The following is a 15,303-nucleotide window of genomic DNA, read 5'->3' as shown; positions in this document are numbered from 1 at the left end:
AAACCCAGGAGGAGCCCCGTGGTCTCCCTGAGTTGAGAAGGTGGAATTAGGAGTTTAGGGAGACCATGGGGCAAGAGTTAGTAGGTTGGAGACCGGCGAAAGGAGAGCTCCAGAGATCTGCAAAGGATCCCCTTACAGTGTTCAGCTGAGTACTGATTTGATATAAGTATGAGGAAACCACAAGAGGCAAGAGAAGAACCACGGAAAAGAGGATTAGAGGGAACAACTCTGGCAGGTCACATAGCATCTGTCACTGTGTCTGTTGCTACCAGCCAGAGTGGACAAACCTCCTAATTCACCAGATATCATAAGGTACTCAGAAGGGTAATAAATACCTCACTAGGAGAGAAAAATTAGTCTTAGACTTAAAAAGCTGCTCTGGGCCTGTTTAACAAAGCTTAAAAACAAGCTTGGAAAGCAACCTAAGATATGTATCTTTGGAGTCCCCGAAGGAGAGAATGGCGGAAGAGAGGGCAGAAAAAATACGTGAAAAAATTATAGCTGAAGGTTTTCCAAATTTGGTGAAAACTATACAGCACAGATCTAAGAAGGCCAGGAAGCCCTGAGCATCACAAAAGGAGAAGGAGGAGAAGGAAAAGGAGGGGGAGGAGGAGGAGGAGGAGGAGGGAAAAGGAGGGGGAGGAGGAGGAGAAGGGTATACCAGTATACTTCACAGTCAAATTGCTTGGAGCCAGTGGTAAAGAGAAAATATGAAAGCATCTGGAGGAGAAGCCACCTGTATAAAAGAAGAAACATAAGCATGTTGGCAAATTCCTAGTCCAAAATGATGCAGACCAGAAGGTAGCAAAGCAACATCTTTAAAATCTTAAAGGAGAGGGAAAAACAGTTTTAAAAATAACTCGACATCTCCTGTCAGTATCATCTGCAGTAACATTTGACCCGTGTCCGAAAGCGGAAACTTGAACGGGCAAGGTGTTTGATGATACAGAGATCTTAATCATCTATTTTGGTACGACATTTTACATTTTGAAGTGTTTATATATGGGAGAAAGCTTGCTTTTGGCACATTTTGGAGGTAGCTAGGATGGGTGATTTTCTCTCTATTTTATACATGAAGAGGCTGAGATGTACAGGTAATATGACTTTCACCGTTTCATAAGACCCAGAAATAGAATCAGGCTTCCTGACTTCCTCTTCAGGACTCTCTTCTGACCTACTCCCATCTCCTCACTATTAGCTGTGTACTACTCAAAAATATTTCCTAAACTTAGAGGCTGTCAGAATATACCACGTGCCTTGAAGTGATTGTTTTGTATCTTGACGTTTGCAGTACATCAAGAAAAGAAATTTAAAGTCTTACTAAAATATCAAGGTCCAAATAGAAGACAGGAAAAAATGAGAGTACATTAAGGTATATTAGGCCTTGTGTGAAAAGCTGTTACAGTATTTAAACTTTAAGGAAATGAGCAAAGGTAGGAAAATTGCAATGGTTGCAGAGAACCTTTTAATTAATGTTATTTCCTTTTTTTAAAAAGAGGTAAGAAGTTTGATTATTTTAATTACCATTTTAAATATGAGCAGAGATTCTTTTAATAACTTGGTTCAGATTAATGTGGCAGAAATTGGTTGAGAAGAAACTAGATTTTTTATATATGCTGCATCTATAGTACATAGAATAGAAGAATTAAATATTATCTTATATTTCACTGCCTCTGATATAGCAAATTAACCCATTGCTAACAGCCATGTGGAATGAATATGGTCCATTGTCCTTGTTGTTGCCACTAAAGTTCCTTCAAATTGTCTTTAGAGAGGTTTCTCAACCTTTGTGTTCAGGAGAAATTTTGAGAGCCAGATTTTTGGGAAGTCCTTATGGTAGAATTGAGATTTAAACGCTTGAACTTGAAAAGTAGGCAAGGTTTAAGTAGAATAAGGAAGAATGTTTTTGGTTATAACATGTCCTCTCAGAACACTGAGGACAATTCCTGTTGGAAAGAAATAGGAAATAAAGTAGAGGAGGTAGGCTGGAGCTAGATTACTGAAGGCCTTAAACCACAAGTAGGAGAAACCGGTGAACAGCACTGAAGTTAGAATTTACTCCTGAGGTGAGTGAACTGTCATCCAATTATGCAATGTGACTTTCTCACACTTCAACTCAGTGCTTTCTGTGTATGTTAGAATGTATTGTGTTTCAGTCTACATAAGCACAGATGAAATGACAGAGCGAGGACGATTTACCTGAAGAGAGGACGTGTTTTCTTTTTCTTTTCTAGTCTACGCCTCTACATCTGGCCGCAGGCTACAACAGAGTGCGGATAGTACAGCTTCTTCTCCAGCATGGTGCTGATGTTCATGCAAAAGACAAAGGGTAGGTGTATCCATCTATTCCTTTTTTGTTTTTATTAAACATTTTTTTTCTTCATGTATGTTTATTCCTGAGAAAGATAGAATGCAAGCAGGAGAGGGGCAGAGAGAGGGAGACACAGAATCCAAAGCGGGCTCCAGGCTCTGAGTTGTCAGCCCAGAGCCCGACGCGGGACTTGAACCCATGAACCGTGAGATCATGCCTGAGCCGAAGTCGGACGCTTAACTGAATGAGCCACCCAGGCGCACCTCAGTTTATTTCCTTTTTTTTTTTTTTTTTTAATTTTTTTTTCAACATTTTTTTATTTATTTTTGGGACAGAGAGAGACAGAGCATGAACGGGGGAGGGGCAGAGAGAGAGGGAGACACAGAATCGGAAACAGGCTCCAGGCTCCGAGCCATCAGCCCAGAGCCTGACGCGGGGCTCGAACTCACGGACCGCGAGATCGTGACCTGGCTGAAGTCGGATGCTTAACCGACTGCGCCACCCAGGCGCCCCAGTTTATTTCCTTTAGTGGTCTCACCCATGGACTGTTATGCTTTGTTTTAGCTTCTGATACACTAAAGCTTTTGCTCACTGGACAAAGTCCTAAATCCATTTCTTTATAGCTTGTGTAGCACTTTAAGAATGTTTGCAACTTCAGTTTGACTTCATTTCCATGTTCTACTCATTAAAGATGCTTTCTCATAGTAATTTCCTAAATTAGTTCAATTTTATTGCAGTTCTGTTATTTGAAGTTAAATTTTGCTTTTCTCAATTATTGATTTTTCAACTCAAATTGCATTTCAGAAAGGGAGATGAAACAAATAGAAAATTCTGATAATCCAGTAACGTAGCTGTCCTGTTCATCTGGTGTGTAAGGATCATCTTTTATTAATAAACCAAAAGCATACGTTTACAATATTCTGATTTGGTTTTTATCCTGATAAAATCTTGGACATCTGAACTGAGAACATTTACAAAGGTTGAGGTGGGAATGGAGGGGAGAAGGACAGTTAAGAAAGCAGTGAAGCCCTTTATTTTATGAATAGGTGTGTTTTGGGGAACTTAGTACCGATTTCCTATCTCGTCTTCAGAGACATAGGAATTAGGTCTGCTCCTATGTGATGGGCTAACATTTCTCATTATCCCACCTTCAGATCTAAAAGAGAATTGACCTGGGGCGCCTGGGTGGCTCAGTCGGTTAAAGCGTCCGCCGTAGGCTCAGGTCATGATCTCACGGTTTGTGAGTTCGAGCCCCGTGTCTGGCTCTGTGCTGGAAACTCAGAGTCCGGAGCCTGTTTCGGATTCTGTGTCTCCCTCTCTCTCTGCCCCTCCCCCGCTCACACTCTCTCTCTCCCTCCCTCCCTCTCTCTGTCTCTCTCAAAAATAAATAAACATTAAAAAAATTTTTTAAATAAAAAATAAAAATAAAAGAGAATTGACCTCAGTACCCAGGTAATGTAGATCCGTATTACACTCCGGTCATTGGCAGCATGAAGAAAAGAAGCCCCGGAGGGAGGAGGGTCTCTTTCACTTTGCCGCTCTCCCTGTCAGGAAACATTAGAAATGAAGAAACAACTCAGTACCTGAGACACTTACCAGAGAGGGAATCCATCATTTCAGAGCCTCTTCTTGGTACTGTTTCTGTCTCGCCTGACATGTACCCTATGTGAATGGTGTCCCCATAGTACAGGGGCACAAATGCCTCATGCTCTCGTACATCTCTGTTCCCTTATGCTTGTCTGAAAACAGAGAAGTACACCACAAAAATGGGAGTCCTTGACTCATGCAGAATGAGAGTTGGATATGTAAGTCATAATAGTTTGGATGTTTCATTCTGATGCTGGCAGTTACCTACAGAGTGAAATAAAATGGTAGGAAGGTTTCAACTCACTCTCCATTAACATTTTTCTACAAATACTTGATCTTTAAAGCATGCAGTTGTCAATTAGCTCATGTCCTTCCTTTTACCTCAATGCTTTTCTAATTGGTGTTTTTATCATATTTAAGCATTGTGTACACAAAGCACAAGATAAATACAAAAGGTTAAACATTAGCTATGCTTTGTAGCCTCTTATTAAATATTTTTAAATGTTTTTAATATAATTATATTTGGATTTATTAGTTTTTGTCTTTTAGCACTTAGATAAATGACTATATGTTGTTTGTTTGAAATTTGAGTACATTATTGCCTTTTTTTCCATTTAGTGGACTTGTGCCTCTTCATAATGCATGTTCATATGGACATTATGAAGTCACAGAACTGCTACTTAAGGTAAAAGATGTTTTAAAACATTGGATACTGTTTGCTTTTTTTTCCCTAACTTGTCATGAGTTTTCATGTGTTGTGGGAGCCAATAAGAGTTTTAAGAAAATAAAATGTTTTTAAAAAATACTACTGTTGCCTTAAAAATGTTAAAACATTTAACTTATTTTAAATTGTCTTTAAAAGCTGAAATGAAAGAAACTAAAATGCTTATTGGCATTTCAAAGAGTCACAGCTGAAATTTACAATGAGATAAATGTCTTTAAGATCCAGTGAAATGATCGCTGACCTGAAACTGTTTTTCTCAATCCAGCATGGAGCTTGTGTCAACGCTATGGATCTCTGGCAGTTCACTCCACTCCATGAGGCTGCTTCCAAGAATCGTGTGGAAGTCTGCTCTCTGTTACTTAGCCATGGTGCTGATCCTACACTAGTCAATTGCCATGGCAAAAGTGCTGTAGATATGGCTCCAACTCCTGAGCTCCGGGAGAGATTGACTTGTATGTATTTATATCTCAGACTCAACATTGCTTGCTGTAAATTGAAATATCTCATTTTTGTTTAGTTATGAAGACTGGTGTTTTGTCCAACTTGAATAACAACCTTCTATTCTTACACGTACGCTAGTTTGTAATCCTCCTTTCTGATCCTGCACTTTTCTTCTAAGGCTAATGAGGGTGAGTCAATCCATAGCCATTTATTGCATGCTTACTCTGTGCCAGGTCCTGCAAGCACAACAGTGTACAAACCAGGAAAAAAATTCTGAGCTCACAGAGCTTATAATTCTTGTGCTATTGAGCACTCACTATTTCCCAGGCCCTGCAAGGTTGCACAATCATGTTTGTGTTTCTTGTGTGTGTTATAGCCTAAGTGCAATCATTTGCCCCAATTTATTACTTTTTTTCAGTTTTTAAAAATGTTTTGAGGGGCGCCTGGGTGGCTCAGTCGGTTAAGCGTCCGACTTTGGCTCAGGTCATGATCTCGCGGTCCATGAGTTCGAGCCCCGCGTCGGGCTCTGTGCTGACAGCTCAGAGCCTGGAGGCTGTTTCAGATTCTGTGTCTCTCTCTCTCTCTGCCCCTCCCCTATTCATGCTCTGTCTCTCTCTGTCTCAAAAATAAAATAAAATAAAAAAATGTTTTGAGAGAAAGCGTGAGTGGGAGAGGGGTAGAGAGAGGGAGACACAGAATCTGAGCAGGCTCTAGGCTCTGAACTGTCAGCACAGAGCCCATTGCGGGGCTCAAACCCACCAACTGCGAGATCATGACCTGAGCCAGAGTTGGATGCAACTGAGCCACCCAGGTGCCCCAACTTGCCCCAATTTAAATAAGATCTTTTTTAAGATTTGGTGGAAGTAATATTCTCATGTATTGATATATATTACCTATATATACATATGCATGTTTTTTATTCTAATTTTAATTTTATTTTTATTTTTATTTTTATTTAGAGGGAGAGAGAGAGTGTGAGCAGGGGAGGGGCAGAGAGAGAGGGAGACACAGAATCTGAAGAAGGCTCCAGACTCTGAGCTGTCAGCACAGAGCCCGACACGGGGCTCGAACTCACAAACCACGAGATCGTGACCTGAGCCTAAGTCGGATGCTTAACCGACTGGGCCACCCACATGCCACCATATGCATGTTTTTTAGATAAGCTTTTTGTCTTGGAAGAGTTTTATGTATATATTTTTTCATTTTATTTATTTTGAGAAAGAGAACGTGCATGGGTGTGAGAGAGAGAATCCCAAGCAGCCTCCGCAGTGTGAGCCCAGAGCCCATCATGGAGCTCAGTCTTACAAACCAGGAGATCATGACCTGAGCCAAAATTAAGAGTCGGGTGCTTAACAGACTGAGCCACCCAGGTGCCCCTGTCTTGGAATAGTTTTAGATTTACAGAAAAGTTACAAAATTAGTGCATAGAGTTCTCATATACTCCATATCCATTAACGTCTTACATTTGTATGATACATTTGCCATAGTTAATGAACTAGTATTGATAGATTATTAACTAAAGACCATATTCTACTCAGATTTCCTTAGTTTTTATGTAAAGTCCTGCTTCTGTTCCTGGATCTCCCTCAGGATATTATACTACATTTAGTTGTCCTATCAAATACTGAGATCTGTTTAATTCTGTATGTGGGCATTGCAGGTCTAAATTCAACTAGGCATCACCTACCTACCATTTAACTCATCCTATGGTTGGTATTCTCTCTCAGGATTCTAAGAATAAGGTAACTGGATTTAAATGCCTGAGAAAATCTTTAAATGATAACTTAAGAAAAAGGCAGAGTCAAAATGATGATGTCATTTAAATTTAAGCAGATTTTAAACTGGTTTGTATTAAAACAGGAAGACTTGCAATTTTCACTTTGTTTAAGTAGAAATTTAAACTTATTTTGGTCCTGGCACAGATAACATCGACTAGATTACAGTCCAGCACAAACCAGATTATAACTGGGCAGATGTCTTAGCAGTGAATCCTCATAGAAATGCCTTTTTTCTCTCTCCCACTCATATGACCCTTGCCATATGTTATCTTGCATCATACAGTTCATTCTTCTATGTGCGTGTTCTATCTTCACGGTGAAATTTAAGTTCTCGAAAGATTTTTCATTTCATTCTTGTCTCCTTAGCACCCGCACAGTGCCTCGTTACCCAGTAAAAATGTGTTGATGGTACTTGTGTCTGGATCTCTCTATCTGCCCCCCTCACCCCAGCACAGTTCATTGTGAACACTGTGCACAGCAAGTTTATTGAATTGAATTGAGCTCAAAACTTTTTTTAATCTTTTGTTGTTGTTTTAATTTCCTTCTTTTAGTTTATACCCTGGACTCAGCTTTATCCTCCATGTCACCTTTGACTTATTTTTCCTTTCAAGCATTTTTCCCATTGTGAATATTATTATGAGTTTTTATAGTGTATTTCACTATCTGATTCCAGTGTACACATTATGACTTAACAGAAATTTATATAGTTTTGTAAAAGAAGTTCCCTGATTAGAGTACTTTTCAACCTGCTCAGTATTTCTTTTACTTTATTAAATAAGATTCCGCCAAGGAATTATCTGAAGAAAAGGATTTAACAAAGTTGGAACTTCTCTGTGATTTTCATCATCATGCCCGCTGCCTTACTCTAGACATTCACAATTAACAGAGTTCTTCTTTTTTTTTTTTTTTCTTTTTTTAATGTTTGGGTTTTTTTGGGAGGGAGAGAGGGAGAGTGCAAGCAGGGAAGGGACATAGAGAGAAGGAGACACGGAATATGAAGCAGGCTTCAGGCTCTGAGTTGTCAGCACGGAGCCCGAAGTGGGGCTCGAACCCACGAACCATGAGATCATGACCTGAGCCGAAGTCAGACGCTTAACCGACTGAGCCACCAGGCACCCCTAACAGAGTTCTTAAGAAAAGTATACAAGGGGCACCAGGGTGGCTCAGTCGGTTAAGCGTCTGACTTTGGCTCAGGTCATGATCTCTCAGTTCCTGAGTTGATGCCCCGCTTGGGGCTCTCTGCTGTTAGCACAGAGCCTGCTTCAGATTTTCTGTCCCCCTCTGTCTCTGCCCCTCCCCCATACTTTCTCTCTCTCTCTCTCTCTCTCTCTCTCTCTTCTCTCTCAAAAATAAACATTAAAAATGTTTTTAATTATATAAGAAACAAACAAGATTTTGATCCTACCCATGGTTATAGGCATTTTCATTTCACACTTTTTTTTCTGCTTTTCTCTCTCTTTTTTTACTGTTTCCATGAAGCGAAATGAGCAAGGTAGTTTGGATTCTGCATATATTAAAGCTGAAAATACCGAACGTAGCTTTCATTCTTGTTCCAAAATGATTTTGAAGAGGAACTTAGGGCGCTTGGGTGACTTAGTTGGTTAAGTGTCCGACTCTTGATTTTAGCTCAGGTCATGATCTCATGGTTTGTGAGTTCAAGCCCTGCATCAGGCTCTGTACTGGCTGTGTAGAGCCAGCTTGGGATTCTTTCTCTCTGCCTGCCACTCTCTCTCTCTCTGAAATAAACTTTAAAAAAAAAAAAAAAAAAAAAAAAAAAAAACTTTTATGGCATCTTATAAGTATTAAGTTTTCAAGGTAAGTTTGAGTATAATTTGCAATTTTATTGCCTTCTTTTTGCTACTTAAGTACTTCCTTGAGGTTTTAAAAACAAATCTTTATGTAACCTTTGCATTGGGAGGGATCATTGTATTGTTGATATATTTTTCCATTCTCTGTTTTTTTTAATCTTGAGTATACTATATTTTAAATTTGAAAGCCAATTTGGGCAGACATCTTTACTTTTTCCTAAAGAGCAAAGATAAGGAATATTTTATTTCTTGTTATTTGAGAAAATATTATGTCTAATTGCATTGTTGCATACATCCTAATTTTGTAATGTCCTTAGTATTCTAGTCTTATTACTTATGTTTTTCATAAATTTACCCTTATTTTTTTTTCTGAGTCACCTATCCTGAACTCAAAAGAGTAATTGAAAAAGTAGAATTGCTTATATCATTTTGATAGTCATAGAGCATTTGTCATTAGAGAAACAGCCAGTATGATTTGAATTCCATTTAAATTTCCCCAGACTGATGGCCAAAGCAAAACCATACTTTCTGTTTGAAATCCGTTCTCAACACATCACCTTCCTTTGCAGTCGGCAGGATCCTGCTCCTTACATATGGCAGTTTGTAATTCTTCCGCTTGACTTATCCCTAATTTTATCATTAACATGAAAATCTATAATTTTGTGTTTTGAAAACACTGGTTTACTTTTACTTCATTTGACCTTAACTTTGAGTTTCTGAAGTTTCAAAGTCCTATACTTTGAGGAACTTAGCAGTGATAAGGTACCACTAAACAAGAGGTTTCATAAAAATGGTTTTTCCCCTGCACCTGCCATGACTTATTTTATAAATATTCACCATTCATGCAACAAATTGAATACATAATATACCATATACAAGCAGTGTGCTAAGCGATAGGACTACCATAGCAAATAAGATCATGTGATCTGTCCTGTGACGTAAGGCTAATGCAAGTGCAGGGGGCTTCATAAGAAGGAATCCTAGGCCAATAATGGAAAATATCAGGTAGGCCTCACCAGAGTATCTAAACTGAGGCCTTGAACGATGATAGTAGTTCTCTTTTTTCTTTTTTAAGTTTTTATTTAAATTCCAGTTAGTTAACATATAGTAAAATCTTAGTTTCAGTAGTAGAATTTTGTGATTCATCACAGTAATAGGAGTTATTAAGGCACATATGTTTCCATGTGTGTCTTTCTCTGTCTTTTGAGGGACAGAGGGGAGTGAGATGGGGAACTCAGGAGAGGAGAGAGGAAAAGAAAGGAATTTAGTAGCAGGCAGGTGCAAAGGCTATGTGGGCTGGCCGGGGATTGCTATGTAATATGTTAGCTCACACATCATTTGCGTCTTTTTAGAAGAATTTCCAGCTTTTTGTCATATCAAAATACAAACCAAAACTGTAAAATAGAAAATATGACTCTAAGTTTTTAGTTAGAATATTGGATTTTTATTTATGCAGTTAATTAAGAAATCACTTTTGAAGAAATCTCTTACTTATATAAATCTCTTATACAAATAATAAAATACTATTTGTTCTTCGAAAAATTATCAGACTCTTGGCACTTCCCCTATAATTCAGTTCTTCCCTTTTCAGGGCTAAAACTATTAATATTTTGGCAAATGTTTCTCTAAGTGCCTTTTTTGTACCATTTCTTATATTTGGTTGTGGTGGCAATGGCAGTAGTAACAATACAAAAAACCTGGGTCAACCTGTCATACCTCTTTTGCTACTTGATTTTTCATTTAATTATGTATATTTTCATGATAGTGTGTGCAGACCTCCTGTTTTTTTCAGAGCTATAAAGTATTCCAGTGTATATATGTTTAGAACCGGCTTCCATTTGGTAGATGTTTTTGGTTGCTTGTTTTAAAACTTAGTGGGGGTAAATGTGTTTGTATGTGTGCACCTCTGTGGACTCTGAGAGTATAAAATGGTGTTATTTCAGAGCATACATTTTTCAAAATTCTTCATTAACTGCACATCCTCTGTGCCTTTATCATCCTAGCATCATGTTACTGCTATTGATAAAATAAAGTAATATGTAAAATTAGTACTTTTCTTATTTGTAATCATGCTAATGATTTTTACAGATCTTAAATCTTTTATGTCAACCATTATTTCATTGACAGATGAATTTAAAGGTCACTCTCTACTGCAAGCAGCCAGAGAAGCAGACCTAGCCAAAGTTAAAAAAACACTTGCTTTGGAAATCATTAATTTCAAACAACCACAGTCTCATGAAACTGCCCTGGTAAGATTTCATCGTTAATCCATTCCTTAGGTCTGTAATAGAAGCCCAATGTACGATTTTCATTTCAGAACCCTTAAGTAACTTTCGTATCAGAAATGCCAGAAATTTCCATTTTAATGTTGGTTGCATTGATTTTTAATTTGGTTCAGGAGATGCTTGCTTTCATGCATGAGAGAATAGATGTTTGCTCACCCTTGATTTGGGAATTATTTTTACCTTTGTCCTTACCCAACTGTATTCAAACAAGTCTACTTTTGTGGCCAATTCTTTCATAAAATACAAGATGTGATTTTCTCTATAGAATCTTTTTCTTATGGTTGCTAGGTAAAGACTGTTTGTCTTCTGTAGAATATTAAAAGTGTTTTCAGAGATACTTGCATTATCCTTTGGAGCAGTTATCCAAAGAATTATTCTTAATTTTCCAAAGAATTACTACATTCATTATAGAAAAATACGAAGATTATGAATTTTTTGTTCCAGACCATACACATTGTTTTTTAAACAGTTCATGTTTTTTCTTCTAACGTACTTTCAGAAAGATTAGCTTATTTTTCTTATCATTGGTCACATTAAATTTCAGGTATAGGGCTGGTAAAATTATTCCTGAGTTCAGAATTGAAGCATGTGTGAGCCTATATCACAGACCTCTAAATACGCTTCAGTTAAAATTCCCGCATATATCCGGCGCAAAAAAGTCAACCTGTAGTCAATACCTGCCGAAAACGACACTAAAAGAGTCATCAAACTGAATGGGCCAGCTGTGTGTACACTTAAGTACGTGCCTCTCAAACTGGTGTTCAGATATATTGACATTATACAGCGTTATGCCGGGAGACACCCAAAGCAACAGAATAATCCTGACCTGTTTTTTGGGAGTGTTCATTTTATTCATTAGTAAGTAGGTTTTAACTCTTAAAATTTTATTTTTTTTAAAGTTTCTTCTGAGAGAGAGAGAAAGTCGAGGACAGGGAGAGAGAATCCCAAAGTGGGCTCGCCACTGTCAGCACAGAGCCCAACACGGGGCTTGATCTCACAAACCATGGGATCGGGACCCGAGCCGAAATCAAGAGTCAGACACTTAACACACTGAGCCACCCAGGTGCCCCTACTCATAAAATTTGAATATAAAACATTAATATAAAACAAAGTTGAATACAAAAATCATATAAATACAGGGTAAAACATTAAACTTCTGAGAATACTTCTTCCACTAAGCTCCTTCAAGTCTATTACCTCTTGCCTATCCCTGGGCGTATAGGCTTATATAGTGCCAGGAGTGGCTCTGGGGAAGATTTTGAGAACTATTTATTTATGTAGCTGACAACCCAATGAAGGATTGAACAACTGAGGTATAGATGTTTGTACCTTTGGAGAGGCAGTATTCTGTTACCTTCAAACAAGTATATCCTGGAAAATTATGTGTCGGCCAAAGGAAGAGAAACAGTCTTTCTTAATGCTTAACTAAGATAATTTTATCTCGTTTTAAAGGCCCGTGTTGGGGCGCCTGGGTGGCTCAGTCGGTTAAGCGTCCGACTTCAGCTCAGGTCACGATCTCACGGTCCGTGGGTTCGAGCCCTGCGTCGGGCTCTGGGCTGACGGCTCAGAGCCTGGAGCCTGCTTCAGATTCTGTGTCTCCCTCTCTCTCTGCCCCTCCCCTGTTCATGCTCTGTCTCTCTCTGTCTCAAAAATAAATAAAAACGTTAAAAAAAAAAATTTTTTTTTTAAATAAAAAAAAATAAAGGCCCATGTCTTGCACTTCCAAGGTGTTTAGGGAGAATTTGATCATCTCCATAACATAAAATATGTAAACGTTTTTTGACATAACAGTGTTCTAAAGAGTCAGCAGATGCTACTTAATTCAGAATTCTCCTTTTAAATAGAAGTTTATTAACTTAGTTTTGTTTACTTTACAGCACTGTGCTGTGGCCTCCCTGCATCCCAAACGAAAACAAGTGACAGAACTATTACTTAGAAAAGGAGCAAATGTTAATGAAAAAAATAAAGAGTAAGTGCAATCGCAGAAGGAGGTGTTCGGCTCTTAAAGGGGAAATGCAACAAAAGTTAGGACATTACATTTTCCTTCTCTCCTCTCCATAGTTTCATGACTCCCTTGCATGTTGCAGCAGAAAGAGCTCACAATGATGTCATGGAAGTTCTACATAAGCATGGAGCAAAGGTAAGACACACATCAGAAATAAAATCCCAAATTTGGAGTTGAGTAGCTAGCTGCTTTTAAGACTATTACTATTCTCTTTGATTTTCCGGGAGAAATTAATTTGGTAAAGGACTCTTACCGTGTATTTGAAGTCATCTGTTCTCTTGTCAAGCTAATTTAAGTCCTGTTACTAATAAAAATAATGAGCTGTGTCTTATTTCCTTTAATGTCATTCTTCCATAAAGCAATAAAATGTAGCTCTGATCTTATCATTTGAAACACATTTAACTTTGCGTTGTTGTACATTAATACTGGAATTGATATATTTCGATAGTCAACATCATTGATGGTTTATCAGAGAATAATTTATGTGAATGATAGTCAAAATATTGCTACTTACTCTAAAGAATATTTTTATTCCTTCAAACTGGTAATGATAATAATTTTCTCAAGTGACTGAAAAAATAAGAAATTTGGGGGTAACCATTTCTGTTGACGTTGTCTGAAACTATGAATTGCTTGAGGGAGGAAGGAAGCAAACTGGTTGTTTTTCAGAGGTAACTTGAATATGCATACTTTTAAATCCTCAAAAGTACATATATTTTTAAAGCAGAAGTCTCCAAAGTAGACACTTTATGGAATATACAAGATGAGCCATTGAGATAGGAAAAATATTAGAATTTTAATTTTTTTAATCGTAATTTCTTATTTATGAATAAAGAAGTTAAGATCTACTAATATTTAATACAAAGATTGATGCTGGCTCCCTCTACGTGTCTGTGTGTCAGCCTGTCTGAGTCGGTTCAAGGTGTTTCCTCTGAGGAGAAGGGGAGGCTCAGTCGGGAGGGGTTGTCACTGACAGACTTACTCATCTGTTCATGTCCAGCATGTTGTGACATGTTGTACTTTACACGTGTCCACACGAGTAGATTCATGGGTACCATCCTAAACGGTAGATCCTTCATAAATAACATTGTTGGTAATCCGAGGGAATGACAATTTGATGCATAAAGAGGTTGTCTGGCTATTTCATGAATTAGTATTTTCAAGAATATTGATCTTAGTTCTCGTGCTTTTTTTTTTAATGAAAATAAGAGGGTTCAAAATTTGTTGTCATCTATGATGACAAATGACTACTTGCATGTAGATATTTTTTTACTTGGATGTAGATACTTTGTTTAAGAAAGAAACATACTCAGGCCCTTAAAGGCAAATATTACATATTTTAGAGTAAATGGGAAAGTGACTGCATTTTTAAAGAAACTTCAAAAAATGAAGGGGACGTTTTGAGAATAGATTTTTGGAAAATGTCCACTGTTTTGTGATTTTGTTGCCAAAAAATGATGTAAATGTATCACCCAACTGTTACATCTACATGTAATTTAAAAACTGGAAAACAATTTTCCAACTTGTTTTAAAGTCTTTCTTAATTTGTGTTTAGGTGGTTTTTGAACTTATTAGAAAACATCAAGAAGGATGAAATTTTACTAGCAGAGTTTCAATTAAAACCTTAGCATGATTAAGTAAATTACATTAAAAATAAGCATCGTGGGGGCACTTGGGTGGCTCAGTCGGTTAGGTATCCGATTCTTGGTTTTTGGCTTAGGTCAAGATGTCACAGTTCATGAGTTCAAGGCCCACATCAGGCTTCATACCGACAGTGCAGAGCCTGCTTCAGATTCTCTCTCCCTCTCTCTCTCTCTCTCTCTCTCTCTCTCTCTGCGCCCCTCCCTTGCTCACTCTCTCTGCCTCTCAAAATAAATAAACTTCCAAAAATGTTTAAAAAATAAGCATTGTGATTTAGTAGGCATTGCTAACAGTGAGTGCACTTTTTCCAGGGGCTCTAACTTGTTTCTCTCCCATCTTTTGAGCTAATATGGTCCATGGGACCAGCTATTGAAAATGAACTTAGAATCAGATCCTCAAATCTACATTGCAATTTTCATAAGATTTTTTAAGGTTTTTTAGTTGAGCCCAAAGGTATTTTGTACATTAGTATAAAATGTTTTCATTTTTAATTGTGTCATCTCTTTCCCATCCTTTGTAATTTCTTTTTATATAGGTTTTATATGTTTCTCTCATATATTAGTATAGCACTGTTTCTTAAGGTTACAGATGAACACATATGTATATTGAGAGGTTTCTCAAAACATTTTTTTATTCATAAGGTTCCCAGTCCAATAATTTAGATATCCTTGCTTTAAAAGGACAATTGGTATTTTTATCTAAAAAAGTCAGGATGACCTAGAA

The 15,303-nt window shown here is 37.7% G+C and overlaps 1 protein-coding gene across 3 annotated transcripts in view; it reads left to right on the top strand.

Moving 5' to 3' along the window:
* The window catches only part of TNKS (tankyrase), a 212,126-nt gene that overhangs the window by 131,804 nt on the left and 65,019 nt on the right, over positions 1–15,303 (top strand). For all 3 annotated transcript variants that reach the window (XM_049632502.1, XM_049632503.1, XM_049632504.1), the window contains 6 exons: positions 2,235–2,329; positions 4,517–4,583; positions 4,888–5,074; positions 10,777–10,898; positions 12,812–12,903; positions 12,996–13,074. In XM_049632502.1, coding sequence (XP_049488459.1) covers positions 2,235–2,329; positions 4,517–4,583; positions 4,888–5,074; positions 10,777–10,898; positions 12,812–12,903; positions 12,996–13,074 — 642 coding nt within the window. The remainder of the gene's footprint in view (positions 1–2,234; positions 2,330–4,516; positions 4,584–4,887; positions 5,075–10,776; positions 10,899–12,811; positions 12,904–12,995; positions 13,075–15,303) is intronic.

This window comes from Panthera uncia, chromosome B1 (genome assembly GCF_023721935.1).
Source record: "Panthera uncia isolate 11264 chromosome B1, Puncia_PCG_1.0, whole genome shotgun sequence".
In the NCBI taxonomy this organism is placed as follows: domain Eukaryota; kingdom Metazoa; phylum Chordata; class Mammalia; order Carnivora; family Felidae; genus Panthera; species Panthera uncia.
This window is presented reverse-complemented; position numbering and strand designations above follow the sequence as displayed.